Raw genomic sequence first — 27,369 nt, forward strand, 5'->3', positions numbered from 1 at the left:
GACATTATCCAGGACAGACCATATGTTAGGCTGCAAACTTAGTCAACAGATTTTAAAAGATACATATCACACCATGTATCTTTTCTGACCACAACAAGATAAAGTTAGAAATCAGTATCAGAAAGAAAATCGGGGAAAAAAAAAAATCACAAAATTGTAGAAATTAAACCAATGGATCAAAGAAATCAAAAGGGAAATCAGAAAATACTTAGAGACCAAGAAAAACAAAACACAACATATCAAACTTAAGGTATGCAGCAAAAGTGGTGCTAAGGGAGAAATTTATAGCTCTAAACACTACATTAAAAAAACCAGGGACTTCCCTGGCGGTCCAATGGTTAAGACTCTGTACTCCCAATGCAGGGGCTATGAGTTCAGTCCCTGGTTGAGGAACTAAGATACAGTATGCCACAGAGTGGCCAAAAAAATAAAAATTTAAAAAGTAAAAAGTACTTAAAAAAAAACAAGAAACTGGGAATTCCCTAGCAGTCCAGTGGTTAGGACTCTGTGCGCTCACTGCCTGGGGGGCCTGGGTTCAATCCCTGGTCGGGGAACTAAAAATCCCACAAGCTGTGCAGTGTGGCAAAAAAAAAAAAAAAAAAAAAAAAAAAAACAGCCAAGAAACATCTCAAAATAACAAACTAACTTTATAACTTAAGGAACTAGAAAAAGAACTAAACACAAAGCTAGCAGAAGGAAAGATATAATAAAGATTAGAGCAGAGATAAAATAAACTAGAGAAAAACCAAAACAAAAATTGGTTCCTTGAGAACATCAACAAAATTGACAAATCTTTAGCTAGACAGACTAAGAAAAAGAGGGAAGACTCAAACTACTAAAATCAGAAATAAAAGTGGAGACATCTACCATTCTAACAGAACAAACTGTATATCAACAAATTGAATAACCCAGACAAAAGGGACAAATTCCTAGAAACACAAAACCTATCAAGACTAAATCATGAAGAAACAGAAAATCTGAATAGACTTACAGCTAGTAATAAAATTGAATCAGGACTTCCCTGGTGGCCCAGTGGTTAAGAATCCGCCTGCCAATGCAGGAGACACGGGTTCGAGCCCTGGTCTGGGAAGATCCCACATGCTGCGGAGCAACTAAGCCCATGTGCCACAACTACTGAGCCTGCACTCTAGAACCCGCGAGCCACAACTACTGAGTCCACACGTGCCTAGAGCCCGTGCTCCGCAACAAGAGAAGCCACTGCAATGAGAAGCCTGCCCACCACAACAAAGAGTAGCCCCCACTCCCCGCAACTAGAGAAAGCCTGTGTGCAGCAATGAAGACCCAACACAGCCCAAAATAAATAAATAAATTTTAAAAAATAAATAAATAAAATTGAATCAGTAATCAAAAATCCCCAAAGGAAAAAAAGACTTACTGGTTAATCCTATCAATCATTTAACAAAGTAATGACACTCCATTTCAAACTTTCCAAAAATTTGAAGAGGAGGGAACACTTCTCAACTCATTCTATGAGGCAAGCATTACCCTGATACCAAAGCTAGAAGAAAACACTACAAGAAAGGAAAACTACAGGCCAATATCCCTTATAACCACGGATGCAAAAATCATCAACAAAATACTAGCAAGATGAATTTGGCAGCATTTTTAAAAAATTACATATCATGCATGACCAAGTGGAATTTATTCCTGGAATATAAGGAGGGTTCAACATATGGAAATCAACTGATGTAATATGTCACACAAACAGAATGAAGGAAACAAATCACATGATCATCTCAATTTGTGCAGAGAAAGCATTTGACAAAATTCAACACACTTTCATGATAAAAACACTCAACAAACTAGGAACATAAAGAGGAAACTACCTCAACATAATAAAAGTCACATATAAAAAACCCACAGTGAACATCATATTCAATGGTGAAAGACTGAAAGTTTTCTTTAAGATCAGGAATAAGGAAAAGATGTTCACTTTCACCACTTCCATTCAACACTGTACTGGAAGTTCTAGCCACAGCAATCAGGCAAGAAAAAGAAACAGCATCAAATTGGAAAAGAAGAAGTAAAATTATCTCTGTTTGCAGATGACATGAGCTTATATGTAGATAACTCTAAAGACTCAACCAAAAAGAATTTATTTTTTCTGATTTTATTAGAATTAATAAATGAATTGGGCAAAGTAACAGGATACAAAGTCAACAAATAAAATTCAGTTACATTTCTCTACATGAATAAACAATCTAAAAAGGAAATTATGAAAACAATTCTATTTACAACAGCACCAAAAAGAATAAAATACTTGGGAATTAACTAAGGAAGTAAAAGACATGTACAATGAAAACTGCAAAACACTGCTGAAAAAAATTAAGTAAAACATAACTGGAAACTCACCTATGTTCTGGATCCAAACATTAATTCAAACATTAATACTGTTAAAATGTGGGGGACTTCCCTGGTGGTCCAGTGGTTAAGACTCCGCACTCCCAATGCAGGGGGCCCGGGTTTGATCCCTGGTCAGGGAACCAGATCCCGCATGCATGCCACAACTAAGAGTCTGCATGCTACAACTAAGAGTCCACATGCTGCAACTAAGAAGCCTACATGCCACAACAAAGATCCCATGTGCTGCAACTAAGACCCAGAGCAGTCAAAATCAATTAAAAAAAAAAAAAAAAATCCTAGAATTCATACGGAATCTCAGAGGACCCTGAATAGTCAAAACAATCTTGAAAATGAAGAACAAAACAGAAAGACTCACACTTCCTGATTCCAAAACTTACTACAAAGCCACAGTAATCAAAACAGTGGGGTACTGACATATAGACATATAGATGAATGAAACAGAATAGAAAGCCTAGAAATAAACCTTCACATACATGGTCAAATGATTTTTGACAAGGGTGCCAAGACCATTCAATGTGGAAAGGACAGTCTTCTCAACAAATGGTGCTAATTCCACTATTCATAAATAAGACTTTGAAAAATATCTGAAATACAACTTTAGACTGCAATCTATATAAAAACAAAATTCTAAAATCCATTTAAAAGCAGGTAATGTCAAAGACAAAATTATAATACCAGTTCTAATCTCCTAACTGAATCTTTCTTATACCAGAAGCCAACATTCTGTGACTCAGAAAAGCCAAATTTTTCCCCTTAACACTCTCCACACAAAAAAATAACCAATGTTGCTGACCAAATGACTAAATCACAAGAGTTGCAAAACACCAAATAAATCTCACTGTTGCCTACAGCAATGGATTTCTGGGCCAGAAGCCAAGCTATGAAGTTGAAATTATGACTATTGCATAACTACAAAAAGGGAAATTCCAAACCGAGGGTACATATCCATATCTGGTATTTTCACTGGTGTGGTCAAAAGAAGAAAATGGTTTGTTCCACAAACTGACAGCAATAATTCTTACCCTCCAATTCCGAATTCGTTTGAGCCTGTTGGGGGTTTTCTCCAGAATCTGTAGAAATTCATGTGTCAGTTCTACAAATGAAATTAGAACATTTAAGAAAAACTCAGAGAGGCAGAAGTAATGAAATAAGAATAACCTCAACTAACTATATTCATCTGAAATCAAGTCACCTTTGGCCAGATATGTGACAGATCAAGAGCAAGTGCTATTCAAGGTCCCTTACTCTAAAACTTACCATCTAAAAGTTCCAAGGTCACAGTGGCGTCAACATACTCCCACCAGTGCTTCCCATCAGTTGAGACTGGGATCTCCCAGTTGGACCACTTGCAAGCCAGATGAATGCAGACACAGGCCACCACAGGAGGTGTGTACTGCAGGCTAAATGTGGTCAAATGCAGGCTGACATCAGAGAGAAGGAAACAAGAGAGTGTCATGAGCTCTCAATTCTGAACCCAAAGTTAAAACTCTCCATTACTTTTAAAAAAAGTTTAAAAAAAAAAAAAAAAAGTTAAAAAAAAAAAACCCCCACTGGAGAGCAAGAAGGGCAAGAAATATCCAGTGCTCTGACCCAGCACCCAACATGATTTTTTCCATTAACCCACCAGCTCAGGTAACAACTTTTCTAATTTTTTTGACTACACATCATTTAATCCACACACTAATGACAAGGACTGGAAAAAATAAAAACAAAAATAAAAGACTGAGTATTCAGTTTTTTAAAATAAGGATTAATTATCTGGAGAATAAGCTCAGAACTTAAGGAAAATTATAAGATTTTTGATATGTATAATCCCTAAGTCAAATACCTAAGGAAATATTCTACAAATTATCTTGTCTCATGCCAATCGTACGTCTGGTCTCTTTAAAATAATGAATAGACAATCATTCTCTCAAGTGTGAATATACTTGACAGTTTACTTTTAAAATTTCTCCCACCAGGCTATAAAAATGAACTTCTTAGCCCTGACAGTCATTAGGAGTATCTTTGGTTTCCATGAACAACCAGTAGACTGGAGATGAGAATAATCAAGTCATTTGGTAATACAAGTTATGTATTAATTTTTTTCTTTAAAAAAGGAAGGAGAAAGAAAAAGTATCACAACTCTTTACACATATACATGCCCATTTATCTGGGCATGAGTGAAGAAAAAAAGAGTCTTTTAAAATATAGTAATAGCAGAATCCTCCAAATTAGATTTTAGTCACTGTCAATGAACCCCAAGTTTAAACAAACTTTCACAATTATGCTCTTGGATATTTTAAAGCAAAGTAACAAATGCAGAATTAAGTAGGCTATCAAACGATCAGCAATAAATAAATATATCAGTGTAACAAATTAAAAAAGCAGCATGGAAATTTTAAGGTACACATGAAAACTGCAGAAAAATCAACCTTTACCATAGAATTGTCTATAACACATTGTATCAGAGATCCTTGCCTAGATCTTTGGCTTCTAGTTTACTAAGTGCAAGACCTGTCATCTTTCCATATACCCATCAAAAAGTGACAATTCTAACGCAAGTGAAGTACTATCCCAAAAACAGAAGAGAAAAATATTAAAATATAAACCTGTTGGTTGCCATGAAGTAAGATGTCTGTGCTAAGTCCTTGCTTGCTAAAAAAAGAAAGAGGGGGGTGGGGAGAAGGTTATTAGTTCCATTCATTCTAAACAATTATTTAGTAAGCATGTAATATTTGCAAGGCAGAAAATATAGTGGTAAATGAGGCAGGCATGGTCCCTGACCACCTGATGTTTACATTCTACTGTCAAAGAAAACAGTTTGAGTGATTTTTAATTATAATATTAATAATTATGCTGCTTCCCGACTTAGGGACCTAAGCTTTATTCTGCACACCAGGTATAAGGGGTACATGTTTAAAATGCAATTCCTGGGCATCCTCCCTAGAGTTTGACTCAACACATTTGGAGAAGAATGTAACAAACATTTTTACTTGTTAGTAACTCAGAGATCCTGATACAAGGGTTCACTGAGAAATTCTAAGCTAGGGGATGAACTAATTTGGAGGCAAGATCAGAATCCAGAAGACCTTGCTATATCTGGAAAAAATTAGCAAATAACATAAATTATTCATATATATTACAATTAAAAAAATTCCTCCTTTGGGCTTCCCTGGTGGCGCAGTGGTTAAGAATCGCCTGCAGATGCAGGGGACACGGGTTCGAGCCCTGGTCTGGGAAGATCCCACATGCCACGGAGCAACTAAGCTCACGCGCCACAGCTACTGAGCCTGCGGTCCAGAGCCCACAAGCCACAATTCCTGAAGCCCGGGCACCTAGAGCCCATGCTCTGCAACAAGAGAAGCTACCGCAATGAGAAGCCCACGCACCACAACAAAGAGTAGCCCCCACTCACCGCAACTAGAGAAAGCCCGCACACAGCAACAAAGACCCAACGCAGCCAAAAAAATTAAATAAATAAACAAATAAAAATTCCTCCTTCAAAAAAAAAAAATGCTCTGGGTAACAAAGCAAATTTTAACCTTCCTTAGATTAAATATTAGCATTTATCCATCTCTGTGTAAACCTTTTAATGCTTTCAAAATATAAGAACGCAGGGAAAACTGTGAGTTTTCAGATGAAACACACAAATAAGGCCAATTATCAGTTAAGTCTACAAAACGAAAAATGGCATTTAAACGCACAGTGGTGTCTAGATAGCCTTGATACTACTATTTAAATAAATAAGAACTAGGTTTCGTGCAATTACAGCTACTATAGTTAAATCGGAATAAAAACCAAGTCCTGGGCTTCCCTGGTGGCGCAGTGGTTGAGAGTCCACCTGCCGATGCAGGGGACACGGGTTCGTGCCCCGGTCTGGGAAGATCCCACATGCCGCGGACCGGCTGGGCCCGTGAGCCATGGCCACTGAGCCTGCACGTCCAGAGCCTGTGCTCCGCAACGGGAGAGGCCACAACAGTGAGAGGCCAAAATAAGTTCAAATAAATTCTAGATGACCCTCTGGGTGGCCTTTAAGAGTGCCTAGGACAATCAACCCTAGAATCAAATTAACCCCCAAGACATCCTTAAAATTGCTGTTAGATACTTATGATTTGGTGACTTGTCAAAATCTGCCCCCAGCTTTGACAAACATCCATAAGAAACTAACTCTCTTTATCTGGAGATCACCTAAAAACATTATAAGAACCCAACAGAAAAACTCCAACAACTCATTTTGATTTAAGCCAGGTAGGTTTTTTAATTTAAATTTTGGCCAAAGCAGCTGTGCTCTGTATTTGTCCAGAGCAAATCTTAGCCTCTAAATGGTAAAACAATTTAAGACAGCATCTCAAGTTGGGATTCCTTACCTCGAACAAGTTGAGTGCACTTTACCACATGTGTATGTGGGTGATCAATTGTTAGCTCAAAGCCTAAAAAAAAAAAAAAAGTAACTGGTTAAAAAGCTAAAGATACTCAAAATATTTCATATTTCTTTTATCTGAGTCATCATTGAAGGCCTCCCTCATTTTCTGGTCCCAAACCTGCCTGTTCAGAGGCTAAGAGAGTCAGACAAAGTATGGAGCACACTCTTCTTTAAGATTATCTTCAAAGGTGCTTATGTTTTGAGCTAGAAGGCACCACTCAGATAATAAAGCTAATGCAGCCTCAAGATCCCTGAGCTACCAAAAACCTCTACACACAAAACATTTTCTTAGGGACAAGAGAATATAATACATGGTTGGAAGAAGCAATTACTCATGTAATAATTATCTTTGAAAGCTTAACCTTGAAAAAACATTTTGAAACCTATTCCTCTCTTACCTCAGTTTTGTCCCTTTTCATCATCTCAATTACTGTAAGTACTGATCATTTTATCTAACTCTAAATGATCTTTACCAAAATTACTTAAGGAAGATCGGTATGTCTACAAAAATTTTCAATGAAGTTTCTCTTTTTGAGTATATAAATTAAAATTTTCAATGAAATTTCTCTTTTTGAGTATGTAAATAAAACTTTCCAGTACAAGTAAAGAAATTCTAGGGAATTCCCTGGCGGTCCAGGGGTTAGGACTTGGCACTTTCACTACAGAGGGCCTGGGTTCAATCCCTGGTCGGGGAACTAAAATCCCACAAGTTGCGTGCCGCAGCCAAAAAATTTAAAAAATAAAAATAAAGTCTGGGACAAACTGATTTAAAAAAAAAAAAGAAAGAAAAAAAAATTCTATTGAGAAATTTACTTGATGCAAATTATTCTAAAAGTATTCTTGATTCTTGCTAATTAGATCTTACTGGTTTCCACATTAAAATATTAATAAAAATTTACTCCACCAGAAAAATATCATTGTCCCCTAAAATATGGTTACCTTGAAGAAAACTAATTTAAAGTAAAAATTAGCAGAAACTAACTTCAGAGACAAGCTTTGAAGAATTCACTGTATGTTTGTACATGCAAAAATACAGCCCTATCAGTAACTTTCCAACATAACTCATGAAATACTCCCCCACCTAAAGAGAAAAATGATAGCCCAAAAGAACTAGAAAATCTTTATTTTCCATATTTGCTAAACTTTTAAAGGCAGTCTCTTTGATGAAAATAATAATAGATAATAGCAGAACATCATCAGTTCTTTAGCCCATCAACTGCTATAGCTTGAATTCCTCCACCTCCACTCCACTGTTCTGAACACTGAGTATCAATTTTAAAAACAGATGCTGTTATCCAAATATAATGACAAGCAGACTACAAAAATCCATGGAAGGAAAAAAGTTGTTTAGATAGTTTCTGCCATTATTTATCAGAAAGTTAAAAACTGCCAAATCTTAACAAGCAAATCATGAATCCTAGAATAAAAAACAAACAAACAAAAAACCCCTGCTAACTGCTATTTCAAAGGTCAGCCGTGCCCGCATTCTCTCTGTGGTATAGGCCAGGGTTAAACGACCTCTAAAATGTGCAAAAACCTTCCCAAGAAATTCTCTTCCTATTTCCTATTTTGAAAATTTTAAAATCATTACATTATGGACATATTTCTTTAATGTTTTAAAGGAAAATAAACTTACCTAAAGTCTGCAGAATTATGCTTTCTAATATCACCAGATCTTGAACTTGTTGCAGGTAAGCCTGCAGGTGAGAAGACAAATTATTCCCCAAAAAGATACAATATATAATATATAAAGTGTAGGCAAATTCTAACAACCTCCAAGGGAAATCAAAGCCTCAAAAGGCAAGGGTGGGGTTATGAGGGAGAGTAGGAACTGAAATTAACCCTTATCCCCAACAGATTCTCCTTAAAAATAAAAAAAGAAGTGGTATAGTGAGAGATGTCACTTTATTTATAAATGGCTACAGAAAAAGCACCAGAGATCTAGTTCCTTTTCAGACTGACATTTTAGGTTCTAAAGTTCATATGATGTAGACAGAAGAAAATTTAAAATATATCTTTTTTCAACATCATCAAAATACACTGCAGAGCCTTCTCACAGTACTGTAGGCAATCTCAAACATTTGACTCCTGTTAAACCTTCCTTTTGGAGTAATGCTAGATTTTTATAATTCATAAATGGGTTCAAAGAAAAAGGGAACAAACAAAAAATTCTTTCAGATTTGTACTGGCCATTACTGTAGCCACTATCCACACATGGCTATCGAGCACCTGAAATGTGTTATGAGTGTAGAATACACACTGAATTGTGAAGACTTAGTTAAGAAATAATAATGTAAACCACTTCATTAATAATGTTTTAAAATTGATTATATGCTGAAATGACTATATTTGGGGGTTAAAGAAAATAATTTATAAAATATAACATATTAAAATTAATCTTAATTTTTTTAAGTAAAGATTTTTATATAAAGCTTAATGAAAGGTTTAAAATATGTAATTACGTATGTGACTTCCCCTACATTTCTACTGGACAGCACTGGTCTAGAACTCTAGGAGAATGAGATTTGAGCCAGGAGTTAAGAGACTTATGTTGCTGCTAACTTTCCACTGAACTTTATGATCTTGAATAAGTCCAGTAAGGATTTAAACTATGCTAGTTCCCCCTTCCATATAGTGAAGAAAGTATCTTCTCCTAGTCACCTCATAAGAGAGACTCAGGTGAGAAATCATGTAAATATACTTGAAAGAAAAAAAAATGAAGTAGGGATTTTATTTTTTGTTTTATTTTGTTAAAATAAAATTTTATTTGGTCAATTCTATAGACCAATGGCAGTTAGTAGTCTCTAACATAAATAAAAGTCCAGACCAACAGCTCTTCAACAAAACTACTGATGCAGCCCAAAGAGAAAACAAAGTAAGTCAAGACACTGCTATGCAAAACACTTAATTTACATAATATGGGGCTATTATCAAAACAAACCGTCCCCACAACCACTTTGCCCAATATGATCAGAAGAACACACAATTCCACTTAATTTGATAATGGATGACTCATGCACCCACTGTAACAGACAAATAATCTAGTAACAGAAATCCATAATTTTTCTCCAAACTCATCATTCCCCAATCACTGATTTCTAAAGCCAGGAGAGTTTCCCTTCTTTAGAAGGTCAAGGAAGGATGGAAAGGGAAAAAAAGCTATATGTATACACATAGGATAAAGGTGTGGAAGAACATATATCTGAACTGTAATCAGCAGTATCCTCCTAGGAGAAGGAGGGGAGATGAGCTTTACCTTTGACTTTAAATGATTCTTTAGTGTTTGGGTTCTTTTACAATGAGCATACTTGTAATTTCTTAAAAAGTTAAGCACACATGCACCAGTGACAAGATTCACTTAAAAAAAATTCATTAACAAAAAATCTAAAAGAATTTTCTTCATAGTGATATTACAGTGGTTAAAAGCTGGAAATTATCTTAAGAGAAAATGGTTAAAATATATGTATGTATATGACAAAATACTATATCAATATTTAAAGGAAGCGGAGAATTGATGGGAAAATATTTGATATACAGTAAGTGAAAAAAGCAGGTATAAAATATATACATGTGTAGCTACTCATAGAAAAGAAGCTGGAAATACTGGTTCATTTATATATCTGTGGTACAAATTACATCTAGGTAATATATTTTCTTCTTTTTCTGCATTTTCCAATTTTACCAGAATGAATACAATTAACTTTTGCCATAAATTTCTGTGATGTTTTTGTTAAGGAAAAAACAAACACTAAAAGTTCCTTTAACAGCCCCAATTCAGACTTCAGTAAATCAAAGTTAGAAAACTAAGTTATGATCAAAATAAATTAAGAAAAACAGATGTGTGTAATTAATCCCCTACCTCACTCCTAGTATCAGGAAGTGATTCCTGTGGATGGAGACAAGCATGTGCTACCTTGATGACGTGTTCCAATTTTTTGGGCTGCTCCTCTACTTTGGCTGCTAAAAATAAGGCTGCTGGAGCCACAGACTGGATGAAGAGAAAATAAATCACATTTATTATTTGTTTATTTCTAGAGTAAGGTAGATCTAAAAAAGAACTAAGTCTTAAACCAACTTCTTTGCTTACCTCAACTTCGTCACCTCTTGTTTACGCTTTCTCCTCCTCTACTTAAATATCTTCTCCTCTCCTATCCATTAACCACGTCCACTTCTGAAAACCAATCCTTCAACAAACTCTCATTAAAAGCTACCTATTCAAGAAACCACTAGATGTAAATAGCTTTCTACTTAAAATGAGATTATTAAGTTTTATCAAAGCACTCTATATACCTTTTTTAAAGGAGTAAACTGAAATGTCCAGAATCAGCAAATCCATGGAGACAGAAGTAGATTTAGTGGTTGCCAGGGGCTGGGAGAAGAGAGGAATGGGAGTGACTGCTACAGCATGAGGGGTTTCTTTCTGGGGTGATGTAAACGCTCTGAAATTAGATCATGGTGATGGTTGTCCAACTCTGAATATACTAAGAACCAGTGAATTGTACACCCAAAGGAGGAATTTTATTGTATGTGAATTACCTCAATTATACTTACATATGGAGAGGAGCACAAATCTTTAAAAAAGAATTCAAAGTATAGTATTATATTCAACAGGTTATAAGTAGAAGGTACTTAGAGGGGAAAAAAAAAGTCAAGCCAGGGAATTCCCTGGCGGTCCAGTGGTTAGGACTTGGCACTCTCACTGCCAGGACCGGGGTTCCATCCCTGGTTGGGGAACTAAGATACTGTAAGCCTTGAAGCACAGCCAAAATAAAAAAGTCAAGCCAATCCACAAGCAGACAGAAAACTCAGACACTAAACAAGAAATTAGAGCAATAGGACATAAACATAGCCTGGTGATCTGGGAAACCTCAGGAAGCACAACGTCTCTAGAATCTTAACAAGAATATTTCAATGAATCAAAGATGGCAATGGTATGAACTACAATTCACCAGGAGTTAAAGAAAGCAATAAATAATTTTATAAAAGTGAAATATCTATTTACTGAGTAGAACTGACATGCATTCTAACACTTATTTGTATCCCTGCAGTTATCTGTTATACTTTGCTAGAATAGATTTTTCTCAACAAATTCAATTCAGAATAACAATTCTCTTCCTTCATATTTGTTGCAGTTCTATATGGAGCTTGCTACATATATTCTACTAGACCTTAGGATAAACAAAGAAAAACCAGAGGAAAATGGGCACGAACAAAGGTGTGAGAAATCGGGGAATAAAGCACATTTTGAACACTAAACTGAGTAGTTTAGTTAAAAGATTTAAATAAAGTGATGTGGGACACAAAAGATTTTTAAGAAGAGAGTGACACTACAGATGTTAGAAAAAAAAATGCAGAGTTTAAGAAATATTTGGAAAGGTTAATCCAGTGGTAGGTGGTACTAAAAGGAAAGGATAGATACATTAAAAGTTAATTTTATTAAAGAGAAAATTTTAATAATACAGGCAGGGACTTCCCTGGTGGTGCAGTAGTTAAGACTCCATGCTCCCAATGCAATGGGCCCAGGTTCGATCCCTGGTCGGGGAACTAGATCCCACATGCATGCCCCAACTAAGGAGGCCGCCTGCCACAACTAAGTAAGACATGGCACAACCAAATAAATAAATAAAATAAACAAATAAATATTAAAACAACAATGATGATAACACAGGCATTAGGAAATAAAGTTTAGAGTAGGCACTAGCAGTAGAAATAAAGTAAAAAAGAAACCCAGCTTTCACCTTGGAAAACGAATAGGTTTTCAGCAAATATACATATATGTATTTGCATACAGAGAAAAAAATTCTAATGGAATATACGCCAAAACGTTAACAGGATTATCTCTGAACACCAAGTTATAGGGAAACCTTCACTTTCTCCTTTAATCTGTCCTCTTTCAATTTTTTTTTTTTTTTTTTTTTTTTTTTGGCTGCATTGGGTCTTTGTGGCTGCACCTGGGCTTTTTTCTCTAGTTGTGGTGAGCAGGGGCTACTCTTCGTTGCAGTGCACAGGCTTCTCATTGCGGTGGCTTCTCTTGTTGTGGAGCATGGGCTCTAGGCGCACGGGCTTCAGTAGTTGTGGTGCATGGGCTCAGTAGTTGTGGCACACGGGCCAGTAGTTGTGGCTCGTGGGCTTTAGAGTGCAGGCTCACTAGTTGTGGCGCACAGGCTTAGTTGCTCCGTGGCAATGTGGGATCTTCCAGGCCAGGGATCGAACCCACGTCCCCTGCATTGGCAGGTGGATTCTAAACCACTGCACCACCAGGGAAGTCCCTGTCCTCTTTTAACTTTATGATGACAATATATATTTATAGGGGAAGAAAAAATAGTACCACTATAAAAATTACGGGACTTATAACTGATTGGACACAGGGGAAAAGGAAAAGGACAACTCAGAGACAACACTTAAGATTTTAAGCCCACAACTTTGCTTTCAAGAGGCTAAAAATATATTTGAAAGAATCTAACTAAAATATGACATACAAACAATGGCTTACAAGGCAAGATAATATCTGTTAAGTGAAAGACCACAAGAGATAAATTTCAACCTCCTTTTTGTCCAATCAACCACATAAATACTCAAAGCTCCTCATGGAATCATATACCAAGCTAGCTTATCAAACTATTTTCCCATCAAAGGCAGTTTCCCAGAGGAATTCCAGGTAAGAGTATAAGATTTTCTCCATTTTAAAAGAACAATAATAATGCTAGCTAATACTTATTTGTTTGCTATATGCAGACACTTTGTAAATTAATTCGCCTATATCCTACTAACTACTCTATGAGGTAGGCACTATTATTGACCCCAAAGAGATGAGAAAACTGAGGCGTACGGTAACTCGCTCAAAGGCGTATAGCTGGTAGGCAGTGCAGCAAGGATCCGCATCCAGACAAGTCTGACCCCAGAGCCTATCCTCTTAACCACTAAACCTGACCTTTTAAGAATCAGCTAATGAGAGTAATATACACCCAATTTTGTCAGCTATTAAAAGACAACACCTGTATATCAAATATTATAAAATACAGAATAAATACACACACACCAAGTTGCTCACCACTACTTTTACATTCCCCCACTTGAAAACTTTTAGGACAGTACATACAGAAATTCAATTAATGAGGTTGAATTTCTTCTCAAAAAGAGAGTAAATGCAATGCCAGGATTTAAGTGAAAATAAACCAGTCATTTAATCATGTCTGCTAAGAAATAAAATTTATTTCAATCAAAAGACAACTTCTCTACCTTCCAAGGTATTGGAAATATACTATATCTTGTTCTGAGTGATGGTTATGTATATATAATGCAAAAAGTAATCATGCTGAACACCTCAGATTTCTGTGCTTTACTTTATGTTATACCGCAACAAAAATTTTAAAATTTTTTTACAAAGGCAAGAACTCTAGGCTTGAAAACACTATAAACGAAGAGTTACAACAAAACGAGAAAAGTATTCACAGCACATGACATACGGCTCTGATATATAAAGAGCTCATTTAAATGAGAAAATAAAAAAAAAAACAGGGGCAAAAAGAAACAACAGACAATTTTTAAGTCAATTCTTCAATTTCACAAAAAGAACAATGACCAATAGGCATAAGAAGTTCAACTTCACTAATTGAAGAAATGTAAATTAAGAAAATAACTTAGGACTTCCACTATCTTGCTCACCACTCTATCCCTAGTGCTTGACAAGTAGTTAGAACTTAATATTTCTTGAAGTAATAAGTATTTGTTGTTACTGAGGATGCAGAGGAAAGAACCCTCCCCCACAGTGCTAGAAATGTATGTTGATATAATCTTTCAGTAGAGCAAACTGACACAAAAAAACTTTTAAATGCATACCCTTGGACACAGCAATTCCACCTATAGGAATTTACAAAATAGTCATATAAGTGCATGATATATGTACCAGACTAACTTATGTAACATTATTTATAATACAATAAACTATAAACAACCCAAATATGCACCAATAGAGAGCTGGTAAAATAAATTACAGTAACTACTCAAATAAATACTATGTGGCCACTTAAAATGAGAAACAATAAGAAAATGTCCAATACATACATACTGTTAAGCAATAAAGGCAACTGTGCAAGAGTGGTACAGTAAGAAGTGATTTTTATAGAAATACATAAATGCTGGTACTATATGCACAGAAAAATGTCTGAGACACTATTACCAAAATGTTTATCAAAGGTTACTTCTGGAGGATGGGATTACAGAAGAGCTTTCACTTTCTGCCTTACACATTTCTGTACCGTTTTAATTTTTACCATGAGCACTTACTTTGTAGTAAGAAAAAATAACAAGAAAAATGTATGAGCACTTCACACTACACACTACATTTCAATGCCACAACAATGTATTAAGTCCCCTCAAAATTTGAATTTGGACTCATCACAGCTAAGCTCTTAGAATTAACATACTAAAGGAGTGATATTTTTCATCTGTTAATTCCAGAATGTGCCTAAAATCAATTCTCTAAAGAGGACCAATAACCTCAAATTAAAAGAATCATTGGGGCTTCCCTGGTGGCGCAGTGGTTTAGAGTCCGCCTGCCGATGCAGGGGACGCGGGCTCGTGCCCCGGTCCGGGAAGATCCCACATCCCACATGCCGCGGAGCGGCTGGCCCCGTGGGCCATAGCCGCTGAGCCTGCGCGTCCGGAGCCTGTGCTCCGCAACGGGAGAGGCCCCAACAGTGAGAGGCCCGCGTACCGCAAAAAAAAAAAAAAAAGAAGAATTATTGGATTTTGGAAAAGGTCATAAACTCCAGAAGAATCTCTTTACATTGGATAATTACCAGATCATTCATTCATTCAACAAGTTTACTGAAAGTGCTTTAGAGGATACACAGAAAAGTGAGTCTCTGTCCTTGCTAAGATAAACGCGTGGAAAATAAAACAAGATATAATTTAAAAGGTAAAAATAGGGGAAATGTACATACACACACACATACATATTCATAGAGTGGACAAATTGATTTGAGATGTAGTTCACCCTGGATTTCAAACCTTTACCATAATAAAAGAAATGTAGAAAACTTTCATAATGGGCAAGACAACTATGGACTTCCTCTTCAAGCTCCGTTCTTTATCCACTACTTTCTATTCTAGAGCTATCAGACAGCCTCATTAAATGCTTCTCTCTCTCTTATTAAGAATGTGCTCCTTGCAATCAGAGGAGGTAGGGAGGTTAAGGGTAGGAGACAGCTCAATTGATTGAATAATCAGCAAAAATTGGGAATAGTTAATCCACACTCTAAAGGGTTTCCTGTGCAATTACTCCCAATACTGAGTCCACCAATATCTTACAAGAGCAATATCTAACTTTCCAGTTTCTCTTCCTATGGCATAAAAATTCAAAACCTATCATCCTGGGACTTCCCTGGTGGCACAGGGGTTAAGAATCTGCCTGCCAACGCAGGGGTCATGGGTTTGAGCCCTGGTCCGGGAAGATCCCACATGCCGCGGAGCAACTAAGCCCGTGCACAACTACTGAGCCTGTGCTCTAGAGCCCACGAGCCACAACTACTGAAGCCCGGGCACCTAGAGCCCGTGCTCCACAACAAGAGAAGCTATCGCAACGAGAAGCCCACACACCGTAACGAAGGGTAGCCCCCGCTCGCCGCAACTAGAGAAAGCCTGAGCGCAGCAATGAAGACCCAATGCAGCCAAAAATAAATAAATTTATTAAAAAAAAAAAAAAAACTATCATCCTAAGGAAAAGTCTGAAACGCCTTTCCTCAAAACGTAACCTTTTCTTAAAAAAATAATGAAATATTTGACTCACAAATCCATATGAAGTGTTCAAGTTTAGCCCTATTACCTTGTGATTTTATTAAACAAATATAAGCTTACCTGCAACTGGGATATCACTATGCACTCGCTTCCAAGTCATTTACAATAATGTTAAATAGGACCATTTCAGGTAGCAAAACTGAAAATAACACTATTTACAATTCTGTCCAGAAAAAAAAAAATCCCTTTATTACTATTATTTTCTTTTTTCTGTCTTAAACGTCATCCCCCAGTTATCACATAAGGCACCTTCCCCTTCCAACTGATCATTGATGGGAATTTTATCAAAGGTTTTTAGAAAATGTAAATGACTTAACATTCACTTGTTTTCCTGTGCCCCTATTATCATTAAACATTTCAAAAATTACACTTAAATTAAGTGTAATGCTACCCCCCTTTAATGCTACTCTCCCAATCCAAAAACGTTAAGTTTAAATGTTCAATAATCTATTTTATTAGAGAATCCACCTACTCTAAGGATGCACTAAAGCTAAACAACTAGCTAGACACTTCACAGGAAAACTGGAAGGCTGGATTCAGAACAGCAGTGTGACACATAATGAAAGTGATCAATCATAAACTCTAAACTTCAAATCCCAGTTCAGCAGCAAAGATCAACCACAAAAGAAATATGAAGTTGAGATTAATCACAAAAGGATTACACCATATATAAAAATTATACTTACATTTCGATGGAACTGTGTAAAGGACTGAATCATGTAGAATCGATGCATGTACACTATAGCAGTGTTGATGGTCAATTGTGAGCTAAAATGTTCAAGTTAAGGCCCCAAAACAGACAGGCAGTACAATTCCCAAAAATACAACCTCTATATCCTCCCAGAAGGACCATGCAGCCAAGCACAGTGGATGCCCCTAAATGAAAATCATACTTCCTTTCAGGGGTGTGGAGAAAGGGACACCTCCTACACTCTTAGTGGAAAAGCAAATTGATGCAGCCACTGTGAAAAATAGTATGGAGGTTCCTTAAAAAACTAAAAACAGGGAGTTCCCTGGTGGAGCAGTGGTTAAGAATCCGCCTCCCAATGCAGAGGACACTGGTTCGAGCCCTGGTCCAGGAAGATTCCCACATGCCGTGGAGCAACTAAGCCTGTGTGCCACAACTACTGAGCCTGAGCTCTAGAGCCCACGAGACACAGCTACTGAGCCCACGCACCACAACTACTGAAGCCCGTGTGCCTAGAGCCCATGCTCCACAACAAAAGAAGCCACCGCAATAAGAAGCCCACGCACCGCAACGAAGAGTAGCCCTCACTTGCCACAACTACAGAAAGCCCGCGCGAAGCAACGAAGACCCAATGTAGCCAAAAAATAATTAAAAAAAAAAAAACTAAACTAAACATAGAGTTGCCATATGATCTAGCAACCCACTCCTGGGCATATATTCAGAGAAAACTATAATTTAAAAAGGTATATGCAGGGCTTCCCTGGTGGTGCAGTGGTTAAGAATCCACCTGCTAATGCAGGGGACACAGGTTTGAGCCCTGGTCCAGGAAGATCCCACATGCCGCAGAGCAACAAAGCCCATGCGCCACAACTACTGATCCTGTGCTCTAGAGCCCGCGAGCCACAACTACTGAACCTGCATGCCACAACTACTGAAGCCCACGCACCTAGAGCCCGTGCTCCGCAACGAGAAGCCACCATAATGAGAAGCCTGCACACCTCAACGAAGAATAGCCCCCACTCGCCGCAACAAGAGAAAGCCCACACGCAGCAACAAAGACCCAACACACCCAAAAATAAATAAATTAAATAAATATATTTTTTTAAAAAAAGAAAGAAAAGGTGCATGCACCCCAATGTTCATAGCAGCACTATTTACAATAGCCAAGGCATGGAAACAACCTAAATGCCCATCAACAGATGAACGAATAAATAAGATGTAGTGTATATATACAGAATGGAATACTACTCAGCCATAAAAAAAGAATGAAATAATGCCATTTGCAGCAACATGGATGGACCTAGAGATTATCATACTAAGTCAGTCAGAAAGAGAATGACAAATACCATATGACATCACTTAAATGTGGAATCTAAAATATGACACAAATGAACTCATTTATGAAACAGAAACAAACGCACAGACCCAAAAAACAAACCTATGGTTACCAAAGGGGGAAAAGGGATAAATTAGGAGTTTGAGATTAGCAGATACAAATGACTATATATATAGTAAACAACAAGGTCCTACTGTATAGCACAGGGAACTATATTCAATATCCTGTAATAAACCATAATGGAAAAGAATATGTAGGGAATTCCCTGGCAGTCCAGTGGTTAGGACTCAGCGCTTTCACTGCCGTGGGCCTGGGTTCAGTCACTGGTCGGGGAACTAAGAGCCCACAAGCTGTGTGGTGTGGCAAAAAAAAAAAAAAAAAAAAAAACTACGTATATATATGTATATATATATATGTATAACTGAATCACTTTGCTGTACACCTAAAACTAACACAACGTTATACATCTATACTTCAACTTAAAAAAAAGAAAATCATACTTTCCTCTAAGAATTAAAAGCAAATCTGTTCTTTCATCAATTAACTTCCAATTGACACTTAACACAGTCTTATATGTAACAGATATTCACTATAAAGTTGCTGAATTAATAAACAAGCAAAGCTTCTCAGCATGTGGATCAAGAAGGAATATGAACAAAACTATATAAGACCTAAACCTGTTACTTGCCTACTGAAAATCCTGCCAAGGTGATATACTTGCACAGGATATCTCTTCAAATGATTTACAACACCCTCCCTGATCTGCCCCCTAGGTATGTATCCACTTATCTCCTCACCTTCTAAGCTCCAGCAATTACCTTTTCAGTTCTACTCTCTGGCACTCATAAGGTGAGCCCTGGGACCAGAAACACTATGATTTGATATTCATTCAGTGAGTTATTTGATACTCACTAAAAAGAAAAACATTTTTCTGATTTTAATTTTTAAAGAGCTCCATTTCCAGTTATTACAAAATATTGGCTACAGTCCCCTTGTTGTGCAATAAATCCTTATAGCCTAACTTACAGCCAGTAGTTTGACCCTCCCTTCTCTCCCCACTGGTAACCACTAGTCTGTTCTCTGTATCTGTGGGTACGCCTTTTTGTTTTCACTAGTTTGTTGTATTTCTTAGGTTCCACATATAAATGATATCACATGATATTTGTCTTTCTCTGATTACTTCACTTAGTATGATAATCTCCAGGACCATCCATGTTGCTGCAAATGGCATTATTTCATTCTTTTTTATGGCTGAGTAGTATTCCATTGTGTATATATACCACATCTTCTTTAACCATTCATCCTTCAATGAACATTCAGGTTGCTTCCATACCTTGGCAATTATGAACACTCGGGTGCATGTATATTTTCAAATATGTGTTTTTGTTTTTTTCAGATATATACCCAGGTGTGGAATTGCTGGGTCAAATAGCAGTTCTATTTTTAGCTTTTTGAGAAACCTCCATACTGTTTTCCACAGTGACTGCACCAAGCTACACTCCCACCAACAGTGTACAAGGGTTCCCTTGAAAAGAAAAACTTTTGAATGTCTTATTATAAAGACCTCAGAAAACAATGTGGGATATACAGAGATGAGACAGTACCACGATGGCAACAACCTTAATAACACACATGTAAAAAGGAAAGTGCTAGGATGCACTGAAACAGAATTAAAAAAAAAAAAATGTTTAACTCAGTACTAACTGGTTGCTTAGGAAACAAACTGGATACGGGCACCAAAGAGGACACCTCTTTTGAAGTGAGCACAACCTTAGGACACAAACATACAGCCAGCAACACATTTAAATGGAAGCTGCACCCAAGAATAAATTTTCATTTCCGAAGTGGAAAGAACTTTATATAGCTTTCTCTGCTACAAAATGAGTAGGTTTTCTGACAAACAAAAAGACTTAAAGGGGGAAAAAAAAATCACTAAATCTTTGAAATATAAGGAAAACGAATATACATTAGCACTCTGAGTAACTTTAAAACACAGTATTTTATAAAAGTTTTAGAACATTAGATCTGTAGGTCTACATCCCTACAAATCTACACTGACATCCTTCCTTCCTCTGAAATGCTATGAAACTCTTATCAGTAGCTACTTTAACATGAGTGCCAAGCATTGTGTTGGGCATAGAAATCAAATTCATGAGTTATCACCCCCATTTTACAGACAAGAAAACCAAGAATTCGACAGGTTTCTTAAACAACTAGTAAGGGGAAGGAACGGATTTTAAGCCAAAGCTGGGGCATTAATTCTAGACCACTCTCTTTATAAGACCTTCAGGTATCGAAATTTCTCAAAACTCTTTACACACCAAGTTCAAGAGGCAGCCATCAACAGTGAAATCTCCACCAGATCCCTAGGGCATAGTAGAAAAGCAGAATCTCGAAGTCACCAGAGTAGATCAGAACACACCGAAAACAGACTACGAGGAAGAGGAGTTAAAACACAAAGCGGAAAGGATACGCGTTCCCAGCAAGGTTGATGGCACGGGTGAGCGAGCGGGAAATTAACTCGGCCTCGCTTCCCTCCAGCGAACGCTTAACTTCAGTTCGCCCCATCGTAGGCTCTCCTAACTAGACATCCAGTCCCTGCCCACCCTTTTCCCTTCTGTCTGACAGACCTTGAAGCCTGGACGCCCAAACAGGGCGGGACCTACTCCAAGGCCGAAGGCCTAGGCCGCAAGGATACACGTTAAGACGTTGGCCCATGTCCTGGAGCAGATTGGCCGCCTGCTGGCGATAAGAAAGTTCTTTATCTGGGTCCAGGCCAAAACGACGGGATGGGCTATTTTCCAGCTGTTCTCGAGTAAAATACCACCGTTTATTGTTGTTCTTTCTCTCTCCCTCCATAGTGCTTCAACCAAAAGGCAGCGGCGGCGGCTGCAAGCACTTCCCAGCGTCACCCAAGCGGCGACACACATCCGCTGTACGGAGGCAACTGCGACGTGACAAACTTCCGCTAGGGGAGGACGGCTAGATTGTGACACGCTTCCGCCGACGGGCTGCTAAGTGATAGAATCCACTTCCGGAACGGACCTCGGGTCTGTCTGTAGCCGAGTTAACAGGCAGCAGGCGATCAGGAAACACCTTGCGTCGAGGACACAGGCGCCAGTCATGTGACCCTTGAGAGGCAAGATGCGGTTAGGAGTTCTCGTTCAAAAATAAACCACGTCTCTTCCCGCGAGAACTGGGTTCTGCCTTCGCGCGCTGAGCAAAGCTGAACGAGGCGTCCGCTCACGCGCCGCTGGGCGGTTCCTCGGAGAACTTCGCTTGTGACGTAGGTGACGGTATAAAACTGGGCAGATGGCGAACTTAACAGAGAAAACGGGTGAGACTGTCAAAAACTGAAAAAAGTAATCAAAGAGAGTAGCCCTACCGTATATTATAACATAAAGCAACTGGAAAGCTCTCGCACTGTTGGTAGCAGTATAAATTACCCACTTGAAAAGCCGCGTTGCAATATGTAGCTAAAGCCTTGAAAGCACTCCTTCGCCACGGTGAGCCAACTTAAAGGAATAAAATGGAATTAATGGTAATAATTTTGTGCTTAACCACAATGCTGACTCTTAAATATACTATCTCATTTAATTGATCAACCCCAAGAGGTAGTGATATTTTAATCCCTATTTTGCGAACGGGTGAACTCCTTCCGGGTGGAAAGCTTCCACTCCCACCCTGCGCATGCACAGATTTGTAAATTCCTGCCACCTGTCAAGATGAATCCCAGCTGTTTGAGGGCTGTTTGATCCTAGGCAAGATACTTAACTTCTCTGTGCCTCTTGTAAATGGTGTAGTACATATGGTTTAGTTTCTGAAAAGGTTTAAATGAAGATGTAATGAGTTAAAAGCACTTATATTAGTACCGGGCACGTAGAAAACACTCAGATTTTCTCATAATATTTATTACATTATATTGAAGTTGACGGCAAGAACAATACCATCTTCATATTTGTATCCCTAGCACCTACGCAGGCAGTCCTGGCCCTAGTAGTCAATAAGTATTTGTCAAACAAATGCTCACAACAACCTACAGTAGAGAAACAGGCTTGGGAAGATTAAGTAGTTTGTCCTACACTACACCACTTATCAGTGTAGATTTTAAAATCAAGTCTGATTCCATTGTTCTTTCCATTCTAGCAAGCTGTACTCTTGCTTTTCTGGAACAGTCAATTCACCTTGATTAAATTTGGGTAATATTAGAATCTTTTGTCTTTTATAATAAATATTTTGAGTTTTGTCATTTCTAGGCATGGCTGTTCCCACTCAGTTTGATTCTAACTCATTCTCAGAAGTATTTTCTTCCACTCCAGGCCCTCCTCTGCCATATACTGCCTATAATTAGCTTTAGCTCTGTTTTACTCTGGAAGAATTCAAGAAAAAATACTTCAATTTATAACATTAAAAAAATTATGATTTCAAACCTCTTCCATGACAGACTTTTTTCTTTTAATAGAAAAGCGCGTTCTCAGTTATGTCATCATGAATTTTGTCTTTTAAACAGCCAAAATGATTTCTCCCAGACTCCTCTTGCCTATTTCTCTGACCTGTGTTTGTTTCTCCACTAAATCTCTTGGATTGATGACTGCATTTTGAATTTGCGATGGTGGCTGTGTACCAATCTTCCAAGAAAACGTTCTGGTATCTGACAGGCTTCAGGCAATGCAGCTGCTAGCCAATGGCTTGCTACCCTGCCATACAGAAGAGGGGGACCTGTGTAAATCAGAGAAAGGAAATATTCTTTGACTGAAGATGAAATTACTTGAAAGTAGGCAGCTGTGATTACATAATTGCTAAACATGAGTTTTTGATTCAGGCCTGGTTTCAAAGCCCAGCTGTTCTTTTTTTTTTTTTTAAACTATCTCAACCACTTTTAAGCATACTGTTCAGTAGTGTCAACTATATTCACATTGTTAGGCAACAGGTATCTACAACTTTTTCTTTTTGCAAAACTGAAACTCTATACCCATTGAACAACTCCCCGTTTCCGCCTACCCCCAGCCCTGACAACTCCCATTCTGCTTTCTGTTTCTTTGAGTTTGACCACTTTAGATATTTTGTATAAGTGGAATCATACAGTATTTGTCTTTCTGTGACTGGATTATTTCACTTAGTATAATGTCCTAAAAATTCCCAGTTACTGTATTAACTAGCTGTGTGATCATAAGGGTCATCCTGAACAGAACACCATCTGACATATGGTAGGTGTTCAATACATGCTCATTGTCAAAGATGTTAGCTTTCAGATACATTGCCCTTAAAGAACAACTGACAAAATCTTAGACCAGAGGAATTTTCCTGTCCTTTTTTAAAATTTTAAATAGGACTCCATTCCCTGTAACTCACACTTGTAAGGCTACTTATTCTGGGTACAGGATGATATTTCATGGTTTGATCTTTTTTGTTTTGTGCTTGTGAATGTCATATTTCAGTCATGTCACACGTTACTATTTACTACTTTTAAAACAGTTTCTCCCCAACATTCATATAGTCTCCAAACTAAAATATGAAAGGATGGTGTGCTATTCATAACTATCCCCAACTCCATGTTCAGTGATGTGTATATTTACATAAGTTTATTGTAAAATTTACTGAAAGGATGTATAGCATGCAATTTACAAAAATTAAAATATACAATATTCTTTATCGTAAATTTCTCATAGCCAACTGATTCTCACAGAATGCTTTCATTGACTTTTGCCAAACTCTTGAATCAAGAACCAACCTATGATGGCATCTGACAAATGAATACAGGCATACCTTGAAGATATTGTGGGTTCAGTTCCAGACCACCACAATAAAGCGAATATTGCAATAAAGTGACTCACACGAATATTTTGGTTTCCCAGTCATAAGAAGTTATGTGTACTGTAGTCTGTTAAGTGTGCAATAGCATTATGTCTAGAAAACAATATACATACCTTAATTAAAAAATAGTTTGTTGCTAAAAAAATGCTAACTACCATCTTAAGTAAAAAATATTTTGGGGGCTTCCCTGGTGGCTCAGTGGTTGAGGGTCTGCCTGCTAGTGCAGGGGACACGGGTTCGAGCCCTGGTCTGGGAGGATCCCACATGCCGCGGAGCAACTGGGCCCTTGAGCCACAGCTACTGAGCCTGCGCGTCTGGAGCCTGTGCTCCGCAACGAGAGAGGCTGCGATAGTGAGACGCCCGTGCACGGCGATGAAGAGTGGCCCCCGCTTGCCGCAGCTAGAGAAAGCCCTCGCACAGAAACGGAGACCCAACACAGCAAAAATAAATAAATAAACGAAAGCATTTCATTAAAATATATATATATATTTTTTTTTTTGTTGCCAAAAAATGCTAACCACCATCTGAGCCTTCAGTGAGTTGTAATCTTTTTGCAATAGTAGCATCACTGACCACAGATCACTATAACAAATATAATAATAATGAAAAAGAAATATTGCGAGAATTACCAAAATGTGACACAGAAACACAAAGTGAGCAAATGCTGTTGGAAAAAAGTCTGAGCCAGTAGACTTGCTCAATGCAGTGGTGTCACAAACCTTCAATTTGTAAAAAACATAGTATCTGCAAAGTGCAGTTGAAGCAAAGTGCAGTAAAATGAGGGATGCCTGTATAGCTTTGATTGCTGGTTGACATTTTCATTTGCATTAATAAGATGAAAGTGAAACAATGAGACTTATGTTGGAACTTCACTTATTAGTGACTTGAGCAACATCTTTGCTGAATTGGATAATAGTTTTTGAATACTGCAAAAATATTTCAATTTTTTGTGCTTTTGACAATGTAATGGCTACAGATATGATACACTTTTAAACTTAATCTACATTATTAACATTTTCTTGATCACTTTCTTGACAATCAACAAAACAAATTAAGACCTTGTTTGTAGTATTTGCCAATTTCTATAGTGTAAACTCTACCACCATGGTCAATTTCAAACTACCAATGTGACGTCACTAATCATGAAATTGGGAAGAGATGAACATACCATCACATAGTATTTCCTCCATACAGGTGCAGTAGACAGGGACTTCTGCTTTCCCATCTGACATGTAAAGAGCTTGGAAATTATCACTCCTGTTCTCACAACAACAAAGCGGAACAAACTGAAAATCAATAACCCTTCTTAGATCCATCAGAGAATTGAAGTGACAGGGCAAATCTCCACCACAAAAACTAGAGAGGCAAGATCAGAACAGGCAGAACATGGAATCATGGCTTACTAGGAGCAAAAACTACCACTGGAACCAGCAACTGACAGAAATACTTAAAGGGCAATTGACTAATTGGTGGAGACTGAACTAGATTGAAAGATTTTTTTAAAAACTCCTGGAGGCCCAGCCTAAGGGGTTGCCCACATTTTCATGAGTTTTACCTCTAGGAGCCCCACAGGTCTTACTATGAAGATTGGAGAAAAATCCCTTCATCCTTCCAGCAAGGAGAGGGAAAAAGTAGCCATTTTGAAATATACCAGAGCATTCCATTCTCCTTAACAAAGACCTTCCCTCAAGGGAAACTATTTAACAGAGCCTAACCAATGTGGGAGAAGGAAAATAACCAACTACAGCTTCCTATAGCTGTCTTGTTTCATCTAAGAGGGAAAAAAGACAAGAAGCACCTATGAAGGTCACAGACCAGGAACACAAGTTCACTAAAAGACTGAGACCGAATAGAATTTTAGAACACTTCCTTTCCCCTGCACTTCACCAACACATCAGTTGGGCTGCTATAACAGGTGACTACATATGAAAGAACTATAAACTCAGACCCTATTTAAGAAGGAGTTTCTACTTTAGCTGTCACCCTCCTACCCCCACTCCCCAGCCCTAAGCACCCACTAATTAAAAAATTTCTCTTTCTTACCTAATCGCCCTGAGTAGAATCACCCATACAATGTTGAATAAAAATGGTGAGAGACAAAAAAAAAAAAAAATCAAATTTAATTCCTAATGCACCTAGGGCTTCCCTGGTGGTGCAGTGGTTGAGAATCCACCTGCCGATGCAGGGACATGGGTTCGAGCCCTGGTCTGGGAAGATCCCACATGCCGTGGAGCAACTAAGCCCATGCACCACAACTACTGAGCCTGCACTCTAGGGCCCGCATGCCACAACTACTGAGCCCACGTGCTACAACTACTGAAGCCCACGCACCTAGAGCCCGTGCTCCGCAACAAGAGAAGCCACCGCAATGAGAAGCCTGCACACCACAACGAAGAGTGGCCTCCACTTGATGCAACTAGAGAGAGCCCACATGCAGCGACAAAGACCCAATGCAGCCAAAAATATAATTAATTAATTAATTAATTTTTTTTAAAAAAAGAAGGAGTTTCTAGGGAAACCCAAAGACAACAGGGAAGACAAAGACAAGGACATCAGAGGAAATTTTAGCCTCTGACACCTACAGCTATAACAAACAGGAAACACAGCCTAACTCCCAGCCAGATAAACATAGAACCTCAGTTCCTTTTACCCAATATATCATGTCTCACTTTCTATAAAAAAATTACAAGGCATGCTAAAAGGCAAAAAACACAGTCTAAAGAGACAAAGCAAGCATTAGAACCAGACTCATATATGGCAAAAACTTTGGGATTATAAAACTAGGAATTAAACTATGATTAATATGCTAAGGACTCAAATGGAAAAAGTGGATAACATGCAAGAATAAATGAGTGATGTAAGCAGAGAGATGAAAACTCGGTAAGAAGCAAAAGGAAAGGCTAGAAATCAAAAACACGGTAACAGAAATGAAAAATGCCTCTG

General features: G+C 37.9%; 1 protein-coding gene across 1 annotated transcript in view; it reads right to left on the minus strand.

Moving 5' to 3' along the window:
- Positions 1–21,689, minus strand: part of CCNT1 (cyclin T1) — a 28,996-nt gene extending 7,307 nt beyond the window's left edge. The window contains exons 1-8 of the mRNA XM_007452233.1: positions 21,311–21,689; positions 17,275–17,356; positions 10,650–10,778; positions 8,427–8,487; positions 6,735–6,797; positions 4,977–5,022; positions 3,643–3,806; positions 3,408–3,478 (exon numbers count right to left, since the gene is read on the minus strand). Of these exons, the coding sequence (XP_007452295.1) occupies positions 3,408–3,478; positions 3,643–3,806; positions 4,977–5,022; positions 6,735–6,797; positions 8,427–8,487; positions 10,650–10,778; positions 17,275–17,356; positions 21,311–21,471 (777 nt within the window). The 5' untranslated portion in view covers positions 21,472–21,689. The remainder of the gene's footprint in view (positions 1–3,407; positions 3,479–3,642; positions 3,807–4,976; positions 5,023–6,734; positions 6,798–8,426; positions 8,488–10,649; positions 10,779–17,274; positions 17,357–21,310) is intronic.
- Positions 21,690–27,369: the final 5,680 nt, after the last annotated feature.

This window comes from Lipotes vexillifer, unplaced genomic scaffold (genome assembly GCF_000442215.2).
Source record: "Lipotes vexillifer unplaced genomic scaffold, Lipotes_vexillifer_v1.1 scaffold422, whole genome shotgun sequence".
Classification (NCBI taxonomy): Eukaryota; Metazoa; Chordata; class Mammalia; order Artiodactyla; family Lipotidae; genus Lipotes; species Lipotes vexillifer.